General features: G+C 42.6%; 1 protein-coding gene across 2 annotated transcripts in view; it reads right to left on the bottom strand.

Moving 5' to 3' along the window:
• Positions 1 to 485: 485 nt before the first annotated feature.
• MGAT4D (MGAT4 family member D) overlaps positions 486 to 25,335 on the bottom strand; it is a 242,861-nt gene continuing 218,011 nt past the window's right edge. For both annotated transcript variants that reach the window (XM_088454717.1, XM_088454716.1), the window contains 3 exons: positions 13,646 to 13,703; positions 7,867 to 7,979; positions 486 to 3,741 (listed from right to left, as the gene is read on the bottom strand). In XM_088454717.1, coding sequence (XP_088310843.1) covers positions 3,718 to 3,741; positions 7,867 to 7,979; positions 13,646 to 13,703 — 195 coding nt within the window. In that variant the 3' untranslated portion in view covers positions 486 to 3,717. The remainder of the gene's footprint in view (positions 3,742 to 7,866; positions 7,980 to 13,645; positions 13,704 to 25,335) is intronic.

Below are 25,335 nucleotides of genomic sequence, written 5' to 3' on the forward strand. Positions count from 1 at the left end.
CTCGTGTCATCTATCTGTCTCCCCTCTCCCCTAGATTGTAAGCTCCTAGGAGCAGGGTCCTCCTCCCCACTGTCTCACAGCCTTCTTCTCTAGCACTTCTATGACAGCCTTCACCTTCAGAGCTGTACTGTGTATGGAGAATTGTGTTGCTAATTGTTACTTGTGTTCTGTTTATATTTTGGTTACTGCATTGTAATGTAATGTTCTTTGTAACCTTTACTGTATGTACGGCACTGCGGACCACTTGTGGCGCCCTATAAATAAAATGTAATAATAATAATAATAATAATAATAATAATAATATCAGTTACCACAAATGTATGTGCAAGTATATACTATTTATGTTTCTATTATTAAAACATAAATATGAAATATTTCCATGCGATGTCTACAGTTTCCACACTGCATTCATCTATTCAAGTAATAAAGCAATGACAAAGTCCCAATAAATACTAAAAACATACTTTTTATTTATTTAAGGCTTATTTAAGGCAAAAGGCTTATCAACATTGCAGTAAAAGTCATTTTGGTATAAAGTGCAACAAAACATAATTGGGAGAATGTACATTTTAGAAGATCAAACAAGATATCACAGGACAAGGAACAATCACAATTATTGGTTAAATAAATAAAACAAGTTATTACATGATTTAGGGAATATGAAAAAACATATCGTTGTGCCAAATAACATAGATTCTAATTTTGGAAAAGCTTGAAGTATGTATAGATCAATCATGTGTCAGGAGTCAAGACGGCATACAAATTCACAAGTCTTTAGGAAGACACAAGAGCATGCATTAATGTTCTCACTTAAGAGCACATGAATTTCTATGGGTCCATCAGCTTTTTTCTTTTTTTTATTAAGTTTTAAGATGGATTAGCTACAAAGGAACAAAAGTACAGAATCACCAAGTAAAAATATTATCAAAGGAGACATGAAACAGCAGAGATGTATTGCTGTTACCAGTTGTAATTGATTAACCATCCTTATATATTGTGATGATAAAGCCACACCCTGCGAGGTAAACAAGAGGTTATACACACAGTATTATAATAAATCATCTAAACATGGTCCTTATTGACAGTGTTGGACTGGGGCATGAAGGGCCCACTGGGGAATGCAGCGGTCAAAGCCCAAGCCAGCCACCACAGAGGGACTTGGCCAACTATTAGAGAGGATATACAAAGAATCAGGATCACCCACTTTGTTTGACAGTATGGATAATCTTGGTGTAGTTTTCATAGAAACAAACCCAGCACCCAAGTTCAACCATGATCCTGCTCCACCAAGTTACTGACCCCTAGAGAAGGGGGAGGGGCTCTCAGGCAGTGAGGTCTACTGGGGATTTACCCTGTACACCTGTGGGCCAGTCCTACCATGCTTATTGGTCTTAATTCAATTGGAGTGGCAATAGAAAACCAAACAAAATATTATTCACAATAAAACAATATATTAAAAACTCATCAATCCATTTGTGTAAACATTTTTCTTGTAAAACATTTGCGGAAGACACAAAGCACAATTTTCAAAACTATTTATTCCCACCATTATTAACTTAACCCTATAAAAGTCAGTGGGTGCAGCTGAGAAAAACAAACTTTGAATATACAGTAGTTGCATTTAAGAACTGAAATTGCTCATCAACAAGTCTATCCATTCTGGTATACTGAATGATTGTTATGCTGATGCTGCAGTACCAGCTGCGGAATTACATTTACAAGCGTACAGCAACTTCCTAACTATCCCCTGTGCAATTGTTTTAAAGTACAATTCTTCAGTTATGCAAAACAATCTACAAAATATATTTTTAATACATTTAATATAATTTGACTAGCTGTTGCCCACGGCTTTGGTTTTGCCCACAATGAAATCACTTCTGCCAACTTTTTACTATTGAGGGGTTATATTTGTGTTGCTTTGCAGAGGGGCCTTGTCGTGGGAGGGGCCAACGTGACCAGCAGTACTATACAGACTGGTGGCTCTTCCACCACCACGCACACCAATGTCAATGTGTGCCCTGTGCACAGACTGCTATGTAGCCTATCCTTTTCAAGTAAACGCGGGCCCAAAGCACCTCTCCCAACACCCCTTAACGGCCTTGCGCATGGTGCCACACCTATCCAATCAAAATCAATAGAAGAGCGTTACATGCCTATGTGCATTCTCCAGTCACCATCTGACCCCATAACATTGCCACGTTGATGTCTAAACAGACCTAGCTCAGATATAAGGCCAGTTAATATCTGGAGTATTGACTGGAAATGATGCACTGTTACAAAATTGCTTTAAAACCACACGTACATATAAAGCAGTCACATCTGAGCACATAATGCAGCATTAATGCTACCACCAGTGTTGTGTGTTCAGGTGTGAAAAAGATTACGCATTTGTCATAGGGAGCATTGATCCCTCTGATGAAAGTGATATTGGAATCTCACATGTAAATACATACTAAGGGGGGCAGATTATCATAAATATTTTTTATTAATGAAATACAAATTTTATTTTACTAAACGTTCTGAAATATATTTTACGGACCTGATTCTGACCCGCTCGCGAGCGCTGAGCGCTCGCAAGCGGGTCGATGTTGCCCAAGTGTGCATGCGCACAACAGAGGCAGCTCCTTCGTGCGCATGCGCAAGACCTGAATAACGACAGCCAAGCCGTCGTTAAGGGTCTCGACCAAAGGGGGCGTGCTGTTGATGGTGATTGACAGCAAGCCCCCTCTGGTGGGCGTGCCGGGGGCGTGGTTGCCCAGACGGAGGCGTTCCCATGGGAACGCCTACCGTCTGGGGCCGGCCCCACTGACATCACTAGTGATGTCAGTGGGAGTGCTTTTGGCTCTGATAGAGCCAAAAGCACACCAGGGCTTGCGGCAGCGAGACCCTACCGCAAGGGTCTTGTCGCAAGCCCGATGATCGCGATGGTCTTGACCATCGCGACCATCATTTTGGCCGCTCGCTATAGCTGTGGGTGGTAACCCACAGCTATGCGAGCGGCCAGGAGGCCGCTCAAAAAAGTAGGAAGGACGGCCCTGATTCAGAGAGAGCGCTCTGTCAGAGCGTCCGGCTCTGAATCAGGGCCTATGTTCTGCTATAAGTCTCACTGTTCATTTTGTTTTCCATTCCTATTATTCATGTCTAGAACAAAGAAAAATAAAAGTTTTAACACTAACTACTGCAGTACCATTGTTCATCCCTGACATAGTGCTTTATTCATTCCAGAGAAACACACAGCTCTAGCAACCATGCCATTATGGTAGAGGTAATTTTTTTATTTATTTTAAGCTGGGATATATTTCTCAGCTGGACACAAGTTCTGAAAAAGATCAGCCTCGTCAGCAGTGGTTAGGTTTCCAGTACCATTTTTATTATAATAGAAAAAAAGTACCTAGTTAGGTTCAACCTTATTGCTTCTTTGGTTGCATTACGTGTGTTACACGTGTTATGTATGTGTGTGAAGATTTATGCCATCAACTGCTAATGTTGATTGAAAGGAAAATTCAAACTGGTAACTCTTAGTCCATCTTTCGTAAAAAAAAAAAAAAAAAGAACAACATATTATTAAATATAAATAACTAAATTATTTTCACCATAAAACTAGAAGAGCACTTATGTAGTTTCCTTCATTATTTCAGTGATGCAATATATTCTTCAAAGTAGTCTTGTACTGCACCAGAAAAGGGCAGGCTTTAAGGCTTCAGTCTGAAAATTGTCTCATTTCTTCTGTTTGATAAATATCTAAAAACCAAAAGGAGAGGTAAATGTGATCAAACAAAAGGACAAAATGAAAGACATTTCTTTGATGTTAGTTATGATTTCAAATACACATCCTGTGAGATCTATCACTGTGCTGCTGCACCCTCATCATGTTTCTGTAAATAGAACTAGAAGAAGAAAATAGGGTGAGGATATATTGGCCTTCTACTAATACTGTATAAGTGTATTCGTAACATAATGAATAAAAGGGTCCCTGCTACAGAAAAGGGTGCCCACGAGAAGATGGTGCTATGCCACCCATTTGTTTGATTGAAGGCCAGGTTACAAGACTCTGACAGACTTCATTGTAGACCCTATGTTGGAGTGAGTCTGACGCATTAAACAACGATGCACAAGGGTGTTGTTCCATCATAAGATAATAATTGCCTATATGTGCCTTCCTGCACTGGATTGTAAATAAATAGCTTTATCTATCTGACTCACCTAGCGGACAACCTTGTTAGACTGAGCTATTCCCATTTTTGTAAGACTGCGTAAACTCCTAACTAGATATTATGTTAAATAAACCTTTTCTGGAACAAGTCAGATTATTGTGTGCAGTCTGTTCTTCATTCTGCGGTTACAGCATTTAGCCTCTCCCCATAGCATGGCAGTACACCTGACCTAGACATGGGGCCACTCAGATTACAAGTGCCTGGGATTTCTGGTCTTCACCAGCAATTACATATGGAGGCATGAAAAGCACTCCTTGTATATGACCCTATAGGCCGGCATTGCATTCATAACAGCAGGTATAATGCACAGGCACAGCCAGTACGTGCAGCCATGGATGTATGGTTACATACATGCTGTATCCAGCTTATTATGTCTGTCAGATATTTTTAAGAATTTGACACAGTTGATCCAAAGAAATTAAAACCAGCTTCCAAAAGAGAATAGCAGTGTCTATTAAAGGCAGCAGAATGAATATACAATATATATTTTTTATGTTCGTAGCTGATAAATTTCAATGTAAACTAAATAAATGAAATGCGCTAAATTGGCCATTTGCGTTCCTTTATGCTTCACTTTGTGCCCAAGGAACCCAAGTGGCTATTGTTATTGTATTTGTAACACTTAGGATGTGCTCAATGATAATGTAATAGAGAGCAACAGTGCAAACATAGAGAACAGCACTACAAACATCAAAGACAATTGTAATATTTTCACTACTCTGCATTTCCAATTGACATGGAATTCTATAAAGTTCATTTACAAACCACAAGAACATAAAATGGTCCCACACTGCTTCAGAAAGTATGCCTAATTATCCAGCAAGTGCATGGCAGCTTCTCATTCCTTAGAAACACCACCGTAAAATCCATCTGCAGCTACAGATATGGTTTTGAGGACACTTTAGAAAGTGCACGTGTTGTAAAGAAAGACCATGTTTAACCTACAGTACTTCCATTCTAGAATCACTCCAGTCATTAGACTAAAATGTTTCCAGTTATGTCTTGAATTAATCAAGAGGGGGCATTGTTACTTTCTTGAATACATATAACCAATTTGTGTTTTGCATTGTTTCATTACAATGCTTGAAGTGCACCATGGACTGCGATTTCACACTAATGTACTGTAAGGTGCAAAATGTGTCCCACTGAAAGCATAGGGACAAGGTTGGGTTTCTAGCAAAATGCTATAGAAATTCCACCCCTCCCACAACTAAAATGTTTTGTATGGCACTGGTCAAGAATATAGGCGAAAGTACAGGGTGGTCCAGGTATGCACAGGACCACCCATTATAACAAGGAAGAGGAGAGAGCACTGCGTACCCAGGCTTTGCTGTTACACTTACATGAAAGGCTAGTTACTGTAGCTGATTGCAGTGCTGAGGGGCCGAGCTGTCTTACTGATGAAAACACTCATTCTCACGCCACTGAAGTTCTGAGAAATCCTGCCTCCAGACCCCAGTTAGAACAGGGGTGTGTGCTACCTATTGGTGTGCTCAGCATGCACAGCCCCTGGGTACACCCTTTCCTCTGCTCGGCACTTCCCTCACCTTCCTTCGCGCTGCTGTGCACATATCAGAAATAGTAGCTGCTCTGCTAAACAGTAAAAAGGTAGGAGAGTGGAGCTGTAGTGTGGTTTATTACTTTTGTAAGGAAAGTGTATTACTTGCCTATAACCACCTTACACAAATATGTATGTATGAGCTGGTCGTTTTCCCCAGAAGCAGTCAGGCTGTATCGCTGCTCTCAGCTCTGATGTATAACTCTATGCAACAGGGAACGCTAGACAAAGGCATTTATCTATGGGAACCTGGAGAAGAGGTTCTGCTAATCTGCTGTCTGTGTGTATGCTATACAGTATATATGACACGAGGATGCTGACCTCTGACGTGTGAGAGAACAGGCTTCCATATCATCTTCCCTTTATCAGCCCCTAATGTGTTAGTCATTTACATCCCAATTCCTGCTGAAAACCTGTTTCATCATGTGCTGTCCATTACACAAAACTATCCCTCACATTTGTTCACTAAACAATAATCAAATCAACATCAGCCAGGACTTGTGGTTATAAGAAAATAGACATGTTACATATGTGTCTAACTATTACATCTACGCTCTATTACATCCAACGAGTGTACAATGTTTAAATATGGGCCATATAAGCAGTGCCTTGGCTAGCAGGGCTGTAGCTAGGGTAGTGCGACCAGTGCCATGGCACAGGGCACCGCAGGGCAGGGGGCGCTGTATGGGCCTCTCAATTTTCCTGTTTATTATCATTCTCACTTGTAGCTTCCTCTTCTTTTATCCCCAGCATCTCCTGGCCTTCCCTATCTCTTCCCCATGAGGCCATGTCCCTTTTTCAGGTGCACTGTCTTATGTCCCTATTTAAAAAATGGAGAGGGGGGCCAATGCTCTCTCTGGCACAGGGCACCAAAAAGTCTAGTTGTGGTTCTGTTGGCTAGCACAGGACAGTGAGAGGCATGGATCGCTGCAGTGTATTTATGTTGTCCACTATTGTACATTTCTGCATAACACATACACCCTAGGTCGGATCTCTCTGTATGCTGCCCATTTATTAAATAATATTTGCGGGATGTCCCCCCGAAAACAGCTGTTTTCAGGGGAACCCACAAATATTAAGTATCCCCCGAATGTACCTTTGAGGGACCGCAGCAGATATCTTTATATCTGACGCGGTCCCTCCATTTCCAATAACAGCCACAACTCCCACAGTTTTCTATGGGGGCTGTGAAGCTGTCCGATTTACCAAACTTCGGAATGTGAAGCATTCCAGAGTTTGGCTCCCGCAGTAAATGCCATCTGAAGATGGTGTTAACCCGGAACCCTCTCCAGCAATGGCCGCTGCTCATGAGTAGTCAGCAGACCACGCATGCCCAGGAATCCTAAAAGAGAATTGAAGAGATCGCTGAGGCAGTCATTTAATTCCTAACACATCACATGGACTAGAGATGAAGCTAGAAAACTTTACTGCCTACGTAATGGTCATGAGACAGAGTGGCAAACTGTCAAGGTAACAAAAGTTCTGGTGATGGGTTGGAACTGGGACCCACCATACCTGGGCCCACCCAGTGTCTCAGTATCCCTGCTGGGACCATCAATTACCAAATGTCTAGTTTCTCCTATGGTCAAGAACCTGGGGACTAAAGGAAAAGCAAACATTTTTGACAAGTTTAAAAATACCTAACTTGTCAAGTGTAGATCATGAAAATACATAATACATGTGCGCAGCATCCATTCAGTGCAGTGAGATGGCTGGGTAAAACGGGAGGCGTGCCATACAGGAACGCCCCCTACATGGCTCAGGGGTGTGGTCTATGGAAATTAGGCCACAGTCCCTTTTGGTCTCGCGCTTGGAGGCAGGGAGCACCCAACAATATTCGAACAGGGCTCTGCTCCACCTGGAGCAGGCACTGCACATAATAAGCAATATGTTGAAGAATTGTGGGCTTGGAACTGCTTCTCACAAGTTGCGACATAGAGAAGTCATGACATGGCTTTTACTCCCCAATATTAGCTATGCTTAATTGATTTTTTTTAAAACGACTTTAAATATTCCAGCTATATAATGACAGTGTAAACAGCCACATGCAGAATGGACAGCAGTGTTCTAAAGCAGGGAGGACTAAGATCTCACCTCACTGAGCAGTGCCCAGACAGGGGACTCTGTGAGAATTTTTATACGCATGGCTTTGATTTTCCCAAAATAACTACTGATTTCTCCTTCGGCAATGCCATTGACAAAATGTCCTGTGGGGGGATAAAAGAAGATAGTGGTAAAAAACAACACAATAAGACAAAGTTGTGGCATTAGTTTAAGAAATAAAGGGCCAAATGTGAGAGTTTTCTCACACTTTGTAAACTCGGCCAATGTAATAGAGTCTGAGAACAAAGCAGCAGAGCAAACTATTCAGACTCAAAAAACTCTCACGATTTAAAATCTCATTCAGATGTTTTCCCATTTTGAAGATACAACTCAACCAATAGTTTACTGATAAACTCTCACATTTTCTAAACTCTCACCCTACTCCTTACTCAGCAAGTAAGAATTGTAAAGGTCCCCATACACGGTGCGATATAGCAGCCGATCCGAAGGATTAGTATGATATCACTGCTATATCGTACTGTGTACGGGCATGATAGTGACCAGTGCGCGCTCCCGTGGGGACGTACATCGCACCTCCAGATCTTACTGCATGATCACATGATCAGGGGATGCGATGTATGATCCCATGCAGCGTTATGCGGGTGGGGGGTGCCGGCACATCGGGCTGTTGGCCACCCGATCACTCCGTGTGTGGGGACCGCCCGATATGTTGGACGTCAGATCGCAAGTCGCATCGCAAGGTGCATATCGCACCGTGTATGGGGGCCTTTAGACACCAGGGATTATGGTGAAGACGACCAGAATGTTATAACATGCACATATCATCAGTCACAGTTTGGTGATAACTACAACCATCCCAAGTACATCATAGACAATATGTAACTTTTCAGTTATTATTGCACCACAACTCCCAGTATGCTCTGCTGGCTGCAAGTCTAATTTACACTATGCAAAACTATATGAAATAATATGCGGGTTGTTTGAGCCTTAATGAATCATTACATAATTAAAATTTTTTACAATGATTTTTGTTATTACAAATGCTGGTTATATACGGCCAGATAAAATGCCTGTCAGACCGCGGATGTCAGCGGCATACACTGAGACATCTCACAGTGTATTAGCCCGACATCTGCATTCCGCCCCCGAGGGAGGAGACATTTCCCTGATCCTTCCATGGGAAGGAACACAGGAAATGTCTGTCTGTCGGCCGCGGCGTGGCATACACAGCCCGATGCGGCCGGCATTTTAACTCGCAAATATCGCATCAGACAGGCATGCTGGACGATCTGGCGTGCCCAACCGAGTGATATTTAACCCTCGGTCGCCCGCACACACGCTACAATTATCGGGGCGATCCGCGGATATCGGGCAGATCGCCCTGATAATTGTAGCGTGTATGCCCAGCTTCACTGACACATTGTAAAATATCCACAGGTGGAGCTAATTATTTCCCTTGTGATTCTGTGAGCAGACCTTGATAACATTCACTGTTTGGGGTCCAGAGGACCGAGTTTGAGAACCTGTGGTCTACAGTTATAGAGATTTTATATAGACTGTTCCCATTTTAATTAGAACAATAGGTGTCCCTTTCCACAATCCTCAGAAGGTTTTGTTCCCTTTGAACTGGTGCCTGAATAATTTGGATAGGTGACAGAACTGTGTCAGGGTGCCAGAGGCACCTGTCCAATCATAACACAATCATTTCTTAGTGTCAATGTTAGTTCTCCCTTCTGCTACACAGAGTGTGGGATTGCATATCTTCTTTAAATAATAATAGTGGTAACTTCTTACTATGACGGGATGAGAGAGTCAAAATGTTGTCACTGTTCAATGAGAAGTTTCACTAAGGGTAAACTTACTAAAGTGAGAGTTTTTAGAAGGGCAGATGTGGCCCATAGCGACCAATCAGATTCTAGCTATTATCTTCTAGAAGGTGCTAGTTAAATGTTAAGTAGAATCTGATTGGTTGCTATGGGCAACATCTCCATTTCTAAAAACTCTCACTTTAGTAAATATACCCCTAAGTTTTTGCAACTAATAATTAATAGTTACAAACTGAGCTGATTCCTTTAAACTATGCAAACAATTAAAAAATTAGCTAATACCTAAATGGCTTCCATTTAATTGCATTAGATGCTGGCATTACAGGAAGTGGCTCGTTAGCAGACAAATATATAAATTATTTTCTTTGGCACCACACCTAAGATTTGAACTGTCCTGAACTGTGCGTAAAAATGATTTTCAATTACATTCAAGCTTTATAATGAAAATGTGCCCACTCATATACTTATGTTTAGGTTTTCTTATAATCAATATTTTATAAAAAAATTAACAGACATAGGTAACATTATTTCGCTGCATATTGGCATGTTTTAAACTGTACGTTTCATACACACAGAGAATGCACCTATTGGTAGACTGAACCAATATTTTTCAGAAGGCACTCTGTCAGTTAAACAGGAACCAGTGACATTTCTGAGGCACTTCATTGTACTAATTGAGGGGGGTGGGAATAGGTGGTTTAAAACAAGTTTGACCTATATTCTGTACACAGATAAAAAAATATATATAATTGGAAAACACTTGAATAACTCTTATAATGTGTCCCTTCCTGGGAATAACAGCCCAAACAGGTTTATATTTATAAGGATGCACTAGGGGAGCCATATTTCCTCGCTGTGCTGGAATCATGGTTTCACAGAACTACATATGCCTTTATTATTATCCTCCTTTATTTATACAGTGCCACAAGGGGTACACAGCACCTTACAAAGTACAAAACAGAAACAATATGAACAAAAAACACAGAAATGAGAGTGACATATAATGCAGAACATTGCATCAGCAGTCATGAAACTCTCATAGGCAGCAGAGTGGCAGAACCCAAAGGTTGGGTGCCGTCTTAAGCAGTGGGTTAGAATATGATTGTAGAAGCATGGGAGGGAAAAGCATATGAAGGATGAGGGCCATGCTCGTGAGAGCATACAGTCTAAAGGAGGGGGCAGACAGACAGGGGTGACACAGTGGAGAGACAGTGAGCAAGGAGCATACGGCCGTGAGTTAGGATGAGAATGAGCAAGGAGCATAGGGCCGTGAGTTAGGATGAGAGCTGGAAGGCTTTGATTAAGATGTGAGTCTTGAGAGCCAGTTTGAAATTTTGTAGAGAGGTGGAGAGTCTGATAGGAAGAGGGAGAGAGGTGTGGAGCAGAACGGGGAAAATCTTGGAGGTGAGTGTGGGAGGAAGTAATCAGATGGGAGGAGAGGCGACATTTATGGGTGGGGTGAAGTGGGCAGGCGGGAGTGTGAAGGGAGATTAGGTCAATGTAAATAGGAGAGGATTGGGTGAGGGCTTTGTAAGTTAGCATGAGAAGTTTGAAATGAGTTCTGAAGTGGAAGGGGAGCCAGTGAAGGGCTTGTAGGAGAGGGGAGGCAGATTTAGTGCATTATCATAGGAAGATGAGCTGGGCAGCAGCATTAAGGATAGATTGTAGCAGAGACAGGTAGGAATCAGGGAGGCCAGATAATAGGAGGTTGCAATAGTCCAGTCTGGAGATGATCAGTGAGTGGTTGCCTCCAGAGTGAGAAAGGGTCTAATCCTGGCAATATTTTTCAGCTGGAAACAGCATGGGTGCTGAATGTGTGGTTTGAAGGCGAGGAAGGAGTAAAGGATGACGCCAAGACAGCGAACTTACGGGCTAGAGGAGATCGTGGTGATGTCAATAGATAAAGAAATTGTGGGAGGTGAGGTTATTCGGGAGGTTGGCAAGATTATCATCTCAGTCTTGGACATGTTAAGTTTAAAAAAGTGCTAGAACAGCCTAGAGGAAATAGCCAGTTGGAGATACGAGTGAGGAGAGAGGGCTAAAGGTGTCAGGGATGAAGATGTAGATCTGAGTGTCATCAGCATATTGGAGGCCAAAATTGCTGATGAGCTCATCTAAAGAGGATGTATAGAGGGAGAATAGGAGAGGTCCAAGGACAGAACCTTGGTGGACCACTACTGGCAGAGGAAGTGGGGAAAATGGCATAATGAGAGGAGACTGAAAAACAATGGTTATAGAGGAAAGCGATGAAAAGGGCAGTATCAAGCAGATTAAGAAAGTAGAGGATTTGGAGGAGGAGAGGATGGTTCACAGTGTCAAAAGCAGATGAGAGGTCAAGGAGAAGGAGCAGAGAGTAATGGCCATTGGATTTGGCAGCAAGGAGGTCATTGATGACTTTAGTCAGGGAATTTTCAGTGAAGCGGTGTGGACAAAAGCCAGACTGAAATGGGTCGAGCAGGGAGTGAAAAGTAAGAAAGGCAGTCAGGCGGTTGTAGACAATACACTCAAGGAGGCAAAGGGGAGGAGAGAGATGGGGTGCGATCTAGAGTGTCAGGATCAAGGGTGGTTTTTTTAAGAATGGGGAGACAAGGGCATGCTTGAATGCAGAGGGGACAGTGCCTGATGAGAGACAGAGATTTAAGAGAAGGGCAATATGGGAACAGACAGAAGAGAAAGGGAGAAGAGGAGGCGAGGGGGGATAGGGTCAGCCTTTAAGCTGAGGCAAAGGGAACAAATCCTCAATATTAGGGGTGTCTTTGACTTTATTAGAGCTGGGAACTCATATCAAAAGCCGATCCATAGGGGACCTCCTGGGTACATGTGCATCAGGCCGACATTCAGAATGTCGACATATTCACAATGTTCCCAATGACAGAATGTTGGTAGACTTTTTTTCAGACATTAGGGTTAGGTTAGGGTTATCAGTGTATAGAAAAGTGCATTGGGGACATACAGACTGACAACATTCTGTCAACGTTGACATTATGAATTGTGTGAATATCAACATTTAACATGTCGACATTCTGTCAACATTTTGTTCCACACCCAACATCCTGTACTTTGGTTATTATATGTTTCTCGATTTGCTTGGAGCACATCTACCTACTGTAGCTATCTTAAGGAGCAATTTATTTCCTGGTGAGATGTGGAAAAAATGCAGCATAAAACAGATGCAATGTAGGCAGGGGCAGAACTATGGGAGACAATGGAGGTGCCTGCCACCGGGCTCCAGCACTGAAGGAGCACCTCCTCCATTGCCCACAATATATTCACCCCACTTGTGGCTGTAACTATGTACCCGGAGTGTACCGCTATGGCGGCCCAATTCATGGCAGCTCTTCCTGGCACCTGAGAAGTCACCAAACAGTAGTGGAGAGCTCCGTGTCAGACCATCAGCTGCTGCCTCCGTCTATCTATAGCCTGTCCCCACTCATTGGTGTCGCTGCTCCTCAGAATATGTCAGTGTGACACGTCCAGCTCCAGCACCTCCCCTCACCCACAACTTCCCGTCGCACTCCTCCCTGGCGGCAGCCCTAGCCTTAGACCTGTGCAGCAGTCCTGGCGCACCCTCTCACCTACAACTCCCCATCCCACGCCACACATCTATCCTCCGTGCGCTACAAGTCGCGTTACACATAATGTGTGTGCACAGAGTGACTCGGTATCGCCAAGCATCATTTCGTGCAAATATTTCCATTCAAATGCGTCTTATTTGCACAGCAATGCAAAGCAGATTCTGCTGATTAAAATGATATGAGGCATGCCTATATTCTGTGTGCGACTGCAGGTGTATCTGCAAGTGAAATGCTACATTACAATGTCAGAGGCTGTGACCAGGGACCAGCACCAAATTATAAGTTGCCTCCAAGCGTGTGGGATGAACTTGCGCCACTGAATGTACTGTAGGGTTATACACTAAGGGGATATTAGGAGGAAAATCATTATGTAATATATAAGGTAGCATAAGAAAAAACACACTTTACCTATTTGTATGAATCCGTCTTCGTCTATTTGGCTTCCCTGTGGTATAGTGGTAACTTTCTAGAAGTAAATGATATAAAAAGAATAAACCAAACACATAAATCCACTAAAGGTAAACAACAAACACAATCTTTGTAATTGGTTATTAATAAAGTTATGCTGGACTATCAAGAAAAAAATGATAGATTTTATATATATTTTTCACATACACACATTATATATATATTAGCGACCTGGCCCGGCTTTGCACAGGAGCAATTTTTGAATTTACAGCGATAGTCTTTTTCAACCGAGGTCTCATAAGGCCTTGTAGACGACATTAGTCGTTTTCCTCCTGACGTAAAAGCGAATAGATTTTGGACCTCATTCAGAGGCGGTCGCACGGAGTGATTGGTCGTAGCGAGCAATGTTTTTTTCAACTGCGCATGCGTGTACATGGCAGTGCGCGTGCGCAAGCCTGTCTTCCCGACCGCAATGCTCTTGCTCGCTAGTCACTACGAGGTCGTAGCTGTGATTGACATTTCGTGCCATTTGTGGGTGGTTACAGGGGAAGGTGCTTGTGAACGGGGGTGTGGTGGTGCGCACGCAGGCGTGTTTGACCTTAAAAAGGGCGTTTTAAGGGCGTGCATATATTACTGAGCGAGTCATCACACACGTCATCTCGTTGCAATAACGACGCTACTGCTCGCAGAGCTAAGGGTAGCCCAGGGTCTACCTTAAGCATTGCGAGTGCTGGCGATGGTTTCTGCCTCAACCGATGTTTGTAGGCAATTAACAATGTGACAGGTGTTAATCGTGCTGACATAGGTTGCCGCCTGCGACCGACTCTGAATTAGGCCGTAGAGATAGGGGTGTGCTTTCATTGTTGTGGGTGTTTCTGCGCTTACAATGTGTGTTGCGACTGAGCGCTCGTTTTGCATATTCTCGATCACTTTGGATGCTACCGATCGCTCCTGAGCGACCGCCTCTAAATGAGGTCCTTAGTTTCGACGTGACGCACAAAAGGGCCACGTAAAGTTGTCCATGAGAAAAACTTCAACCACATTAAGTGTCTATCCCTGTGCTTTATTTATTGTCATGCCAAGGCAGACTCTTACCGGGAATTGGACTCATTTGAAAGTAAAGAATCATTTTTCGCATAAATTAAATAGGAACGGTAAAAAAGGGAAAAACTTAAATTTTGTATCAGTAAAAAGGGAATACATCAATTTTTTTTTTTTTTAAATAATTTTTATTGTTAGGACAACAAAATATTGTATCAATTTTTAGTTTAATACATATTAATCTCTACATGCTGTAAAATAAAGTCCATCGTTGTGATATATCTTTATTGGTTTAGGCAGCGTAAGCCAAGAAAGCGCTCGGGCATCCAATTTCTCATTGACTTGCTTTACTAAAATCGTCACTGCTCAGCTCCCTTTAGTCATACATTAATGTTTCATACACCTAAACCTTCCTCCACAAATGCTCTATAGAATAGTAAAAACGGCATCAAAATCTGCTCAGTGATTCTTGAGATTAGCCCGAACAAACAGACAGATGCCTACCAGGGACTTTATACTATGTATAGATATTTATATTCTAATGTCCATCCTATTTATTATGCCTCTGTCTGTGGAAGAATTCATTGGCACAATAGCTTCATGAAAATAATCCTACATCACTAGCAGGCTACAACAAGCAATGGCAAGCCCATATAAGAGGTATGTAACTATGTAACAATAGCCAGTGTCTTTTGAGATACAGCGGGTAACATAAGTATTGAACACATCAACATTTTTCTCAGTAAATATATTAATACTGGGGCTATTGTAATGAAATTTTCACCAAATGTCAGCAACAACCCATGCAATTCACACATGAAAAGAAATCAAACCATAGACATCCATAAATTAAGTTATGTGTAATAATGTGAAATGACACAGGGAAAAAGTATTGAACACGCTTACTGAAATTTATTTAATACTTCGTAAAAAAAACCTTTGTTGGTAATGATAGCTTCAAGACACCTCCTGTATGGAGAAACTAGTCGCATGCATTGCTCAGGTGTGATTTTGGCCCATTCTTCCACACCAAGTCTTCAAATCTTGAAGGTTCCTTGGCCCTCTTCTATGAACTCCGATCTTTAGTTATTTCCATAGATTTTCAATAGGATTCAAGTCAGGTGATTGGCTGGGCCATTCTAGCAGCTTTATTTTTTGTCTCTGAAACCAATTGAGAGTGTCCTTGGCTGTGTGTTTAGGATCATTGTCTTGCTGAACTGTCCACACTTGTTTCATCTTCAGCATCCTGGTAAATAGCAGATTTTTATCAAGAATGTCTCTGTACATTTTTCCATACATCTTTCCTTCAATTCGATAAAGTATGCCAGCACCGTATGCTGAAAAACAGTCCCACACCATGATGTTCCCACCTCCAAACTTCAAAGTTGGTATGATGTTTTTGGGGTAATGTGCAGTGCCATTTCTCCTCCAAACATGGTGTGTATTATGGCATCCAACAAGTTAAATTTTGGTCTCATCTGACCAGACTATATTATGAACACCTAATGATCTATACACCTTAAATGTCGCTATTTAGCGTTATAAGTCGCACAAGAAATAATTGCTTTCCAGACTTGGATTGTGGTTCCACAGCACAAAAAGATATTATTCACCAAAAAGCAGATAGTTACACGCTGTGATCTAAATACAATTAGCGCAAACAATTTATACAATCACAACGTACAGTCGAATACATAGGCATGCGCTCTGGATCCAGATCCACGGCATCAACTATGAAACTTCCGTCAACAGAAAAGAAAGATGACTAACTACCAGATCCAGGGTGCTTGCATATAAACCTTTGCAGAGATAGGCAATACAATAGAACAAGTTGGCATAATCCCATTGGTTCTTCCTCCTGTTTCTTCTGTTACGATGCACTTCATAGGTCAGTTTGTATTGTAATAGCTTAGCCTCCAGCAGCTCTTTGTGTCCGTTTTTCCCAATGAAGAACAAGTCTAAACTGGCTAATAAACATCACATCATAGAGTACAGTTCAATGCCTAACTCTCTATGATCCATAACTTGTAGACACATGTTGCGATCTCCCTGCCGATGGAACCGGAGATCTGCAAATAGACAGTGGTTAAGAATAGCACCAAACACGGTCTGTTTATCATGTACTAAACCTGAGATCTTAAATACAGTCGCTTTATTACATACTGAATAATGAATAAAACCTTGAATAATAACCTTAATGCTTAGGAAACCATTTTATGTAAGTGTGCAATATGTAAGTGTAAGGATATTAAGAAAATACGCTAGTTAGCGTTGTGCATCCACGTGTTTGTGAAGTACACCGAGGTACGTGTTTTGCAGGGTTGTCCATATTATATGTTTTAGTAAATGTATATATTTATATAGTGAGGACTTAACATTGTTCCATTGCGTGGGAATCACACAACGCTAAATAATAGCATCGCCGTATGTACTGATATTATGTGAGATTCGCTAAAATGGTGTTGGGCGGCCATTCGCAAAATGGCGTCTTGTTGCCATTCGCACAATGGCGTCGTACAGATTTAAATTTTAACAGATTCTGTCTCAGCCAATTATCCTGCTTCGACAGTCCACCCTTTGATAGTAAACAACATGCTATTACACTCTGATTTAAAAAAAATTCATTTAGGCTTACACTATGACATATTATTTAATGTTGTATTATGGGATGGCACAAGGTGGTTCTTAAAACATCAATAATGTGTCTTTAGGGGGGGGACATAAAACTACCCTTATACGCACACCACGGATCTTGGGAGATTATGGGAAAGATGTGGGGATGCACCTAACCTATAAAGGAAGTCTTGAAGGGAATAGTGACTTACATTAGTTAAGATGTTTAAAAATAACATTTCATAATGCATTTCATGCATGTCTAAATCTATACGTCATCTGATGGTACAGTCTAGTTCAGGGTTGTAATGCAGTCCTTCATTTACCTCAGTATTCAAATGGTCACTTCTGACCACCATTATAATTTAATTTCTTCGATTTACCTTATCTTTACCTTTTCCACATTTAAACACAGCAGGAACACATTTGACACATAAGCCAATTACTATGATGACAAACAATATAAGGATCAGGAGTTTACCTATGCTAGCAACCATTTCCTGGACCCACTATCCTAGATTGGAGAACCATTTCACTGGGTTCAACCAAGAAACCCATTCCTCTACCTTCTCCTCTACTTCAGCCACTGAAGCATTATGGTTCTTCCGAAATTCCCATTTTAACTGCAGAATTTCATCCATCATCCGGTCTATCACCTCCTTGGGGTCACTAGTATCGTTTGAGATGTATGTGCAACACTTTACAACAAATTGGGTGTCTACGGTCACACAGTACCCTCCAGTGACAGCTGTTAAATAATTTAATACTAATCTGTGTTGCACCAGTTCTTTCTTGTAGGCCTGTAACTCCTTACCTGTATACCTAAATGTGTCATCATACATCTCGGTGATAGTATCTATTAATTTAGCAAGATCTTGGATATATCTGAAATTTCGTGTACCGCGAGCAATCCTGGTGGGATCCAATGCGACTAAAACTTGAAAGCCAGTTGTTTCACTAATTAACTGTGTGGCTTTATGTACATCACCAGGTATCATATTTATTTTGTCTCTGTGTTCATACTGTGTATAAAAATATGGTGATGGTGTGTTTTTATGAATACCAAGCATTTCACCATGTGTAAGGGTCATAACCTCTGGGAGTACTCTTCCCAGATAACACAAACCTTCGGAACTCGGAGAGAGCCAATTATACGCTTTCCTTCCACATATAAAATATACATCATCGGGGAGAACATAAGGAATAGAATGCATCATGATCATCCAACACATTTCCCTAACAAATGATCCTATCTCAGGTTCTCCCATCTGGCTATTACACGTCTCTGGTTGTATAACCCTGGCACAGTACCCTTCTGGTAATCTGCCAACCATTTCTTTGATGTCACTTAATGTATACCGATACCGGAAGTGTCTCCCATTTAACCTAATTGTGCGTAACAGTTCAAAATGTATAGGCTCATAATCAGCTCTTATTGAGAAGGTCATCATCTGGTCATTCCCAGTCACCTCCCAACTTCCTGGTTTATTGGAGTTGGTGATGTTCAAACATAAAAGTGATTTATCTACTTGGTACTGGTGGAGTTTAAAATGAGGTGATTTGGTGTTAAGAAATTTTCCATCCAGCGTCTTCCCTTGTTGCAGTTCTAAAACCTCAGAGACATTAAATGGAAACGGCACTAACCCTACATTATGCTGTCCCTGAGGCCCATGAGAACACACCCAACAGTCAGTCTGGTTTAAAACTTTGCCCACCATAGTATGATAATCCTCTAAAGGATACCCACCCCAATATTGGTTATACTTAGGTTGGCACTGCTGGATGCAATTCTCATCAACTTAGGACCCACAAAACTCACAAATACAATAATCCTCAGATGATAGACCTTCACACTGTCTCCAAGTTTCCAACATAGCAGATCTCTTAACAATTACTGTACTGGGTTTGGTCAGATACCGCCCTTGTGACTGTATTGCTCCTTCTTCCAACTCCACTCCATTGATATCACAATCAGCTCCCCTCTCCATCCTCTGTCCTCCGTCACAGAAACCAGAGATCCCGAAACAACCCAGGATAATGAGAACTCTGGAAGAAAACACAAAGATACCCACAGCAGACCACTCCATTGCTGAGAACAATGATCTACAAATTTCTTTAGTTCAGGTATCTCACTGTAACCTTTAACGCTCCCAGAACAGACTCGACAGGTCTAAGTTATCTGCCTCGATTCTACCTTGTCTCTCCACAGGTTGGATGACCTTGTTACAGTCAGTGGAATGGACCCAGGTATCTCTCTCTGCCACTTTCAAGGAAGTTGTACTTGTCAGCAACACCTGATACGGACCTTCCCACCGATCTGTCAAACAACCTGAACGCAAGAAATTTCTGATCATAACAAATTCTCCAGGTTCAACATCATGACAGTTTGTTACAGGCATATAACGTGACAACAATTTCAGTTTCTGCTGTTGCTGTTGTAACTGTTTACTCATTGTTATAAGATACCTTACAGTAACCTCATTGTTACTTTTCAAATCTTCCTGCGAACTTACAATCAAATGAGGTTGTCTACCAAACAGTATTTGAAAGGGGGACAGATTCAGAGGGGGTCTAGGAGTTGTCCTGATACTGTGGAGGACAAGTGGTAGTGCTTCTGGCCACTCCAGTCCAGTTTCTACCATGATCTTACTTAATTTATTTTTAATAGTACCGTTCATCCTCTCCACCTTGGCACTGGCTTGTGGTCGGTAGGGGGTGTGGAGTCTACTATTAATAGCCATCAACTTACACATATTTTGGAAGACATCACCTGTGAAATGAGTACCCCTATCACTCTCAATAATTCTAGGGATACTGTATCTGCATACAAACTCCTGAACTATTTTCTTAGCAGTAAATGCAGCAGTATTAGTGGCAGCTGGGTATGCCTCAACCCAATTAGAAAACACATCAGTGCACACTAATACATACTTGAGATTCCTTCAGGGTGGTAATTGGATGAAATCAATTTGTATTACCTGAAAAGGTCCCTCGGTCGGAGGAATGTGGGATGGCTCAGTAGGGATTGTAGGGATTGTTTTCCCAATGTTTTTCCTTAAGCAGGTCAAACAGGACATTGCTCTCTTTTCCGCTTGGGAAGAAAAACCCGGTGCGCACCAGTATGCTCTCAGCAATTTGCACATACCTTGCTTTCCCAAGGGAGTCAGACCGTGCGCTGCCTCAGCCAGGCTTGGGTAGTATGCCTTTGGAGCCACAGGCTTACCTTGTACATCTCACCAGAGTCCAGAGGACTCTTGCCCACATCCCTTGGACCTCCAAACTGTCTTTTCCTGAATGGAACACAAATTTTGCATCTCAATTAATTTCTGCATATCAATCATTTGAAACATCATTTGGTTAATTGGCATATTCACTTTTAACCATGCTGCCCATTTGGCAGCTTCATCTGCCCTGTTATTGCCCAGTTACACCGGATCGTCCTCCCATGTATGGGCTTTATACTTAATTATGGCCACTGCCTTAGGCAGTTGGATCGCTGTCAGTAGTCCTTTTATATGTCTGGAATGTGTGACTGGTGTGCCTGCTGCTGTCATAAAATTTCTCAGACGCCATAGAGCACCAAAATCATGTACTACCCCGAAGGCATACCTAGAGTCAGTGTGGATATTAGCAGATTTGCCTTCTGCTAATTCACATGCTCTTCTCGCCACCAGCTCCGCCACTTCGGCCGAGTGAGGTGGACCAAGAGGTTCGGCTTCTATGATGTCTTCGTCATTTACCACAGCATAACCTGTACATAACTCTCCAGTGTCAGTTTGTCTATGACAACTCCCATCTGTGTAAAATGTCACATCCATTTTCTAATGGTGTATCCCATATGTCAGGTCTTGCAGTAAAGGTCTGATTCAGATATTCCATACAATCATGTGCATCAATATACCTGCAGAACTCACCTTCTGCCAGCGACTCACCTCTCTCCACCCTTTGTGCATCCTTAGGCACATATGGTAAATACGTTGCTGGATTTAACGTACTGCACCGCTTAATGGTGATGTTTGCAGGTGGTATTAGGGCTAGTTCCCATTTTGTGAACCTAGCTGAGGAGACATGTCTGGTTTGGGCAGAATTTAGCAAAGCAGATACACCATGGGGAGTATAGACAATCATATCATGGCCTAATACTACATCCTCACTCTTACTGACCAATAGAGCAGTTACTGCTACACTTCTTAAACACGTTGGGAGTGATCTTGCCACAGTGTCCAATTGTGCACTGTAGTATGCTACGGGCCTACTAGCATCACCATGTTGAGGACACCTGTTGCACAACTATTAGCTTCCCTACAGTACAAATTAAAAGGTTTTTCATAATCAGGTATTCCCAATGCAGGTGCTTTTGTCAGACTATCCTTAAGGTTAAGGAAACCCTGCTCTGTTTCCTCTGTGTGTGACACGATCGGGCTTTGAGGAAGAGACTAAGGACCTTATTCAGAGTCGGTCGCGAGCGCTGAGCGCTCGCAACCGACTCGATGTTGGTCCACAGGGCATGCGCACGATGGAGTTGGCTCTTTCGTGCGCATGCACGAGCTCCCGCTAACGACGGGTGATCCGTCGTTAGCGGGCTTGAAGCAGACGGAGCGAGCTGTCGATGTTGATTGACAGCTCGCTCCGTTTGCTGGGCGGGCAGGGGGCGTGTCTGCCCAAACGGAGGCGTTCCCGCCGGAATGCTAGCCGTTTGGGCGCGGCCCCACTGACATCATCAGTGATGTCAGTGGGGAGCTTCCTGCTGAAACACAGCAGGAAGCTCCCTGGGGCTTAAGGTTGACGAGACCCTACCCTAGGGTCTCATCGTAAGGCCCGATGGTCGCGATGGTCTTGACCATCGCGATCATCTCCCTTAGTGGTCGTTAGAGCTGTGGGTGTTAACCCACAGCCTAATGACCGACATGGAGGCGGCCGTTCAGGATGCAAGCGGCCGTCCTGTTTCTGAACGACTGCTTGCATCCTACGACCGCCTCGGAATGAGGCCCTACGTCCTGTAATGGTAAAGCCAAAATAGAAAAATCTGGGATCCACATTCTGCAGTATCCACACATTCCCAAGTAGGTACGGATTTGCTGTTGGTTCTGCGGCAGTGTCATGGTCTGTATGGCTTGGATTCTGTCAGTGGTCAGATGTAGTAACACCTGGGTTAGGCAATTTCCCAAGTATTTAATCCTGGACTGGCATGGCTGCAGTTTGTCCTTAAACCTTGTGTCCTGTTTGCGAGAGATGAAGCAATAAAAGTTTAGTATAATTTAAACATGACATAAACAAAACAGAACATAACAATAAATCGTCCAGATATTGTATTAGAACAGATCCATTGGCAGGTTGAAAAGATGTAAGGCCTGGGAGAAGATACTGGGGCTGTCTATGAAACCCTGGGGCAATCGTGTCCATGTGTATTGTACCCCCCTGTATGTAAAGGCGAATAGGTACTGACAGTCAGGATAGAGAGGGACAGAGAAGAAAGCAGAACAGAGGTCAATGACAGTGAAATGGGTTGCTTTTAGTGGGATCTGCATAAGAATGACAGCTGGGTTTGGCACTACGGGGAATTGGCTCTCTACTACCTTATTAACCTCTCTAAGGTCCTGTACCAGCCTATAACCCCTCCCACCACTCTTTTTCACAGGAAAGATGGGACTGTTGGCTACACTCGCTGTACGGACTAAAATTCCCTGTTGTAATAACCGCTCAATTATGGGATAAACCCCTATCTCTACCTCCTGTTTTAACGGGTAATGGGGTTTTTTGGAGCTTGCCTACCGCTTTTTAGATTTACGATTACGGGAGCTACATTTGCCATCAATCCAGTGTCCTGTCCATCTTTAGTCCAGAGGGAACCCGGTATCTGAGATAACATTTGTTCTACTTGAGATGGATTTTTATCTGATACATTAGAGTGAAACATTAACCTTTGGGGAGTGTCCAGTATATCCCTCACCTCGTGCGCAGCTCTCTCTGGGATATCTAGAAATATACCATCAGGGGTACAATAAGTGACACATCCCATTTTACATAACAAATCCCTTCCCGGTAGGTTAGTAGGGTCCACTGCTGCCAGGAGAAAGGCGTGCCTGGTATGCAATGTACCAATAGTAACCTCTGCAGATTTGGTTAAAGGATAATGTTGCACTTTACCCGTTACACCCATTGCTGGTACTATTTTGCTGGTCACCCTGTAAATTAGCTGGAGATTTTATCACTGATCTGGTCGCCCCTGTGTCTACAAGAAAAGAATGTTTAGTACCAGCTACATCAATTAACATTACAGGTTCTTCTCTAACATCCCCAGTTAACCTGACTGTAGACTACAGGTGTGACCTGACCCCTAGAGCTGACTATCTTCTTCCAGCAAAGTATTCACTGCTGTTACATGAGCAGGTGATGGCTGGAATTGTCCTTTCTGTTGTGGGTGCCCCTTCTGTAGGTATGTCGGTGTTACGTGGTTTGGTGTTTCCCATTTCTTAGCCTTACAGTACTTACTTATATGGCCCTCCTGGTTACATCTATAACACCTTCGTAGTTGATGTGTTGTGAAAGGTTGTTGTTGTGTGGGTTGGGGAATGAGGAAAGATTGCGGTTGTGTATAGGGATAAGGGTTTGGAGGTTGTATGAGATGAGTGTATTGTGGCTGAGTGTGGTAAGAATGCTGCGGTGTTATTTGCATTCCATCCAGAGCTTGGATACTAACAGCCATTAGTTTCTCGCTCTGCATTTCTCTCTTCCTCAAGATGTTTTTATCATGTTCAATTGTAGATTCCCTGAGTGTGTCCACTGTAACTCCCCTCCACCCAGGAAGCGAGGTCTGAACCCTGGCTTTTAGAGTGTCCTTAAGACCATCCATAAGCACTGTGATTGTCTTTTATGTCCTCTATACCTGTGTATTGGGTAATTGTCTGCAGCGATCTGTTAAAATAATCTGCTGCAGACTCACTCTCCTTCTGTTTAATTGTGAAGATTTTACTCCAGTTAACAATAAATGGGAAAAATACAGCCAATTGGGTAACAATGTGGGTTATATTGTCCCGATTACCTGCATCAGTTATGGGTCTATCTCTATCCAATACACAGGCCGTGATAAACTTTTTCATGCCGGTATTGTGTGGAAGACATGCCCGTAATACCACTCGCCAATCTTTATTGGTTGGCTCATGAGCATTACCTAAATCCTTTATAAATCTCTGGCACTTTGCTAGTTCTTTCCTAGGGTCAGGGAAATCTGTTATTATGGAATGTAGTTCCGCTCTTGTCCATGGACAATGCATCGCTACATCCCTTGTGACTACTACACCATGCGCGTCCGGATTCCCATTGTCCGGACGGGATGGATGCCTGCCATAATGCTACCTTTAGCCTGATTACCTAGTTGAGGGTTCAGCCTACTGCTACTACGTATGGTATTAGTAATCTCCGCTACTGTTAAAGCGGGGTTAATACTTGCTGTACTGGTGGGGCTACCTCCATTTCTGGTACTAGTGGGGCAGCTACCTGTGCTTGCTGTGGTGATACATTTAACATTTGTGCAACAAGGGAAAGATTGGACATCACAACAGGTTCATCATCTACATCATCATGTTCTGTATAGTTACTTAGAAGAGGCTACAAATTACTTGTTACATTTTTATGAGTTTTTACATCGACTGTACCTACACCCCTATAAACATACCACATAGGGCGGTGGTGGTGCGCGTGAACTACTCACATTACCTTCCGCAACACTACCTTGCTGTGCGTGCGCGCTACTTTGCGGTGCGCACGCAACGCTATTTGCGTACGCGTTCCCTTGCGTCATGTGCACGGGACGCTAGTTTGCGTCACGTGCACACCGCTAAGCCACATATCCCTCTCGTGCTGCCAAAACTTCAAGCAATAATTAAACTTTACTCTTTTCTTCAGAGACTTCACTAAACATATGCTGTCTCTGAGATTGTTCAGAACCTCCGCATCAAAGCTACCAATCTTTGGAAAAGGTGTTCTACATTTCTTGGTCATTTTGACCCATATGTCGCAATGCATTGTAGCGTATG

The sequence above is a fragment of the Taudactylus pleione genome, unplaced genomic scaffold (genome assembly GCF_031769625.1).
Source record: "Taudactylus pleione unplaced genomic scaffold, aTauple2 ptg000628l, whole genome shotgun sequence".
NCBI classification, from domain to species: domain Eukaryota; kingdom Metazoa; phylum Chordata; class Amphibia; order Anura; family Myobatrachidae; genus Taudactylus; species Taudactylus pleione.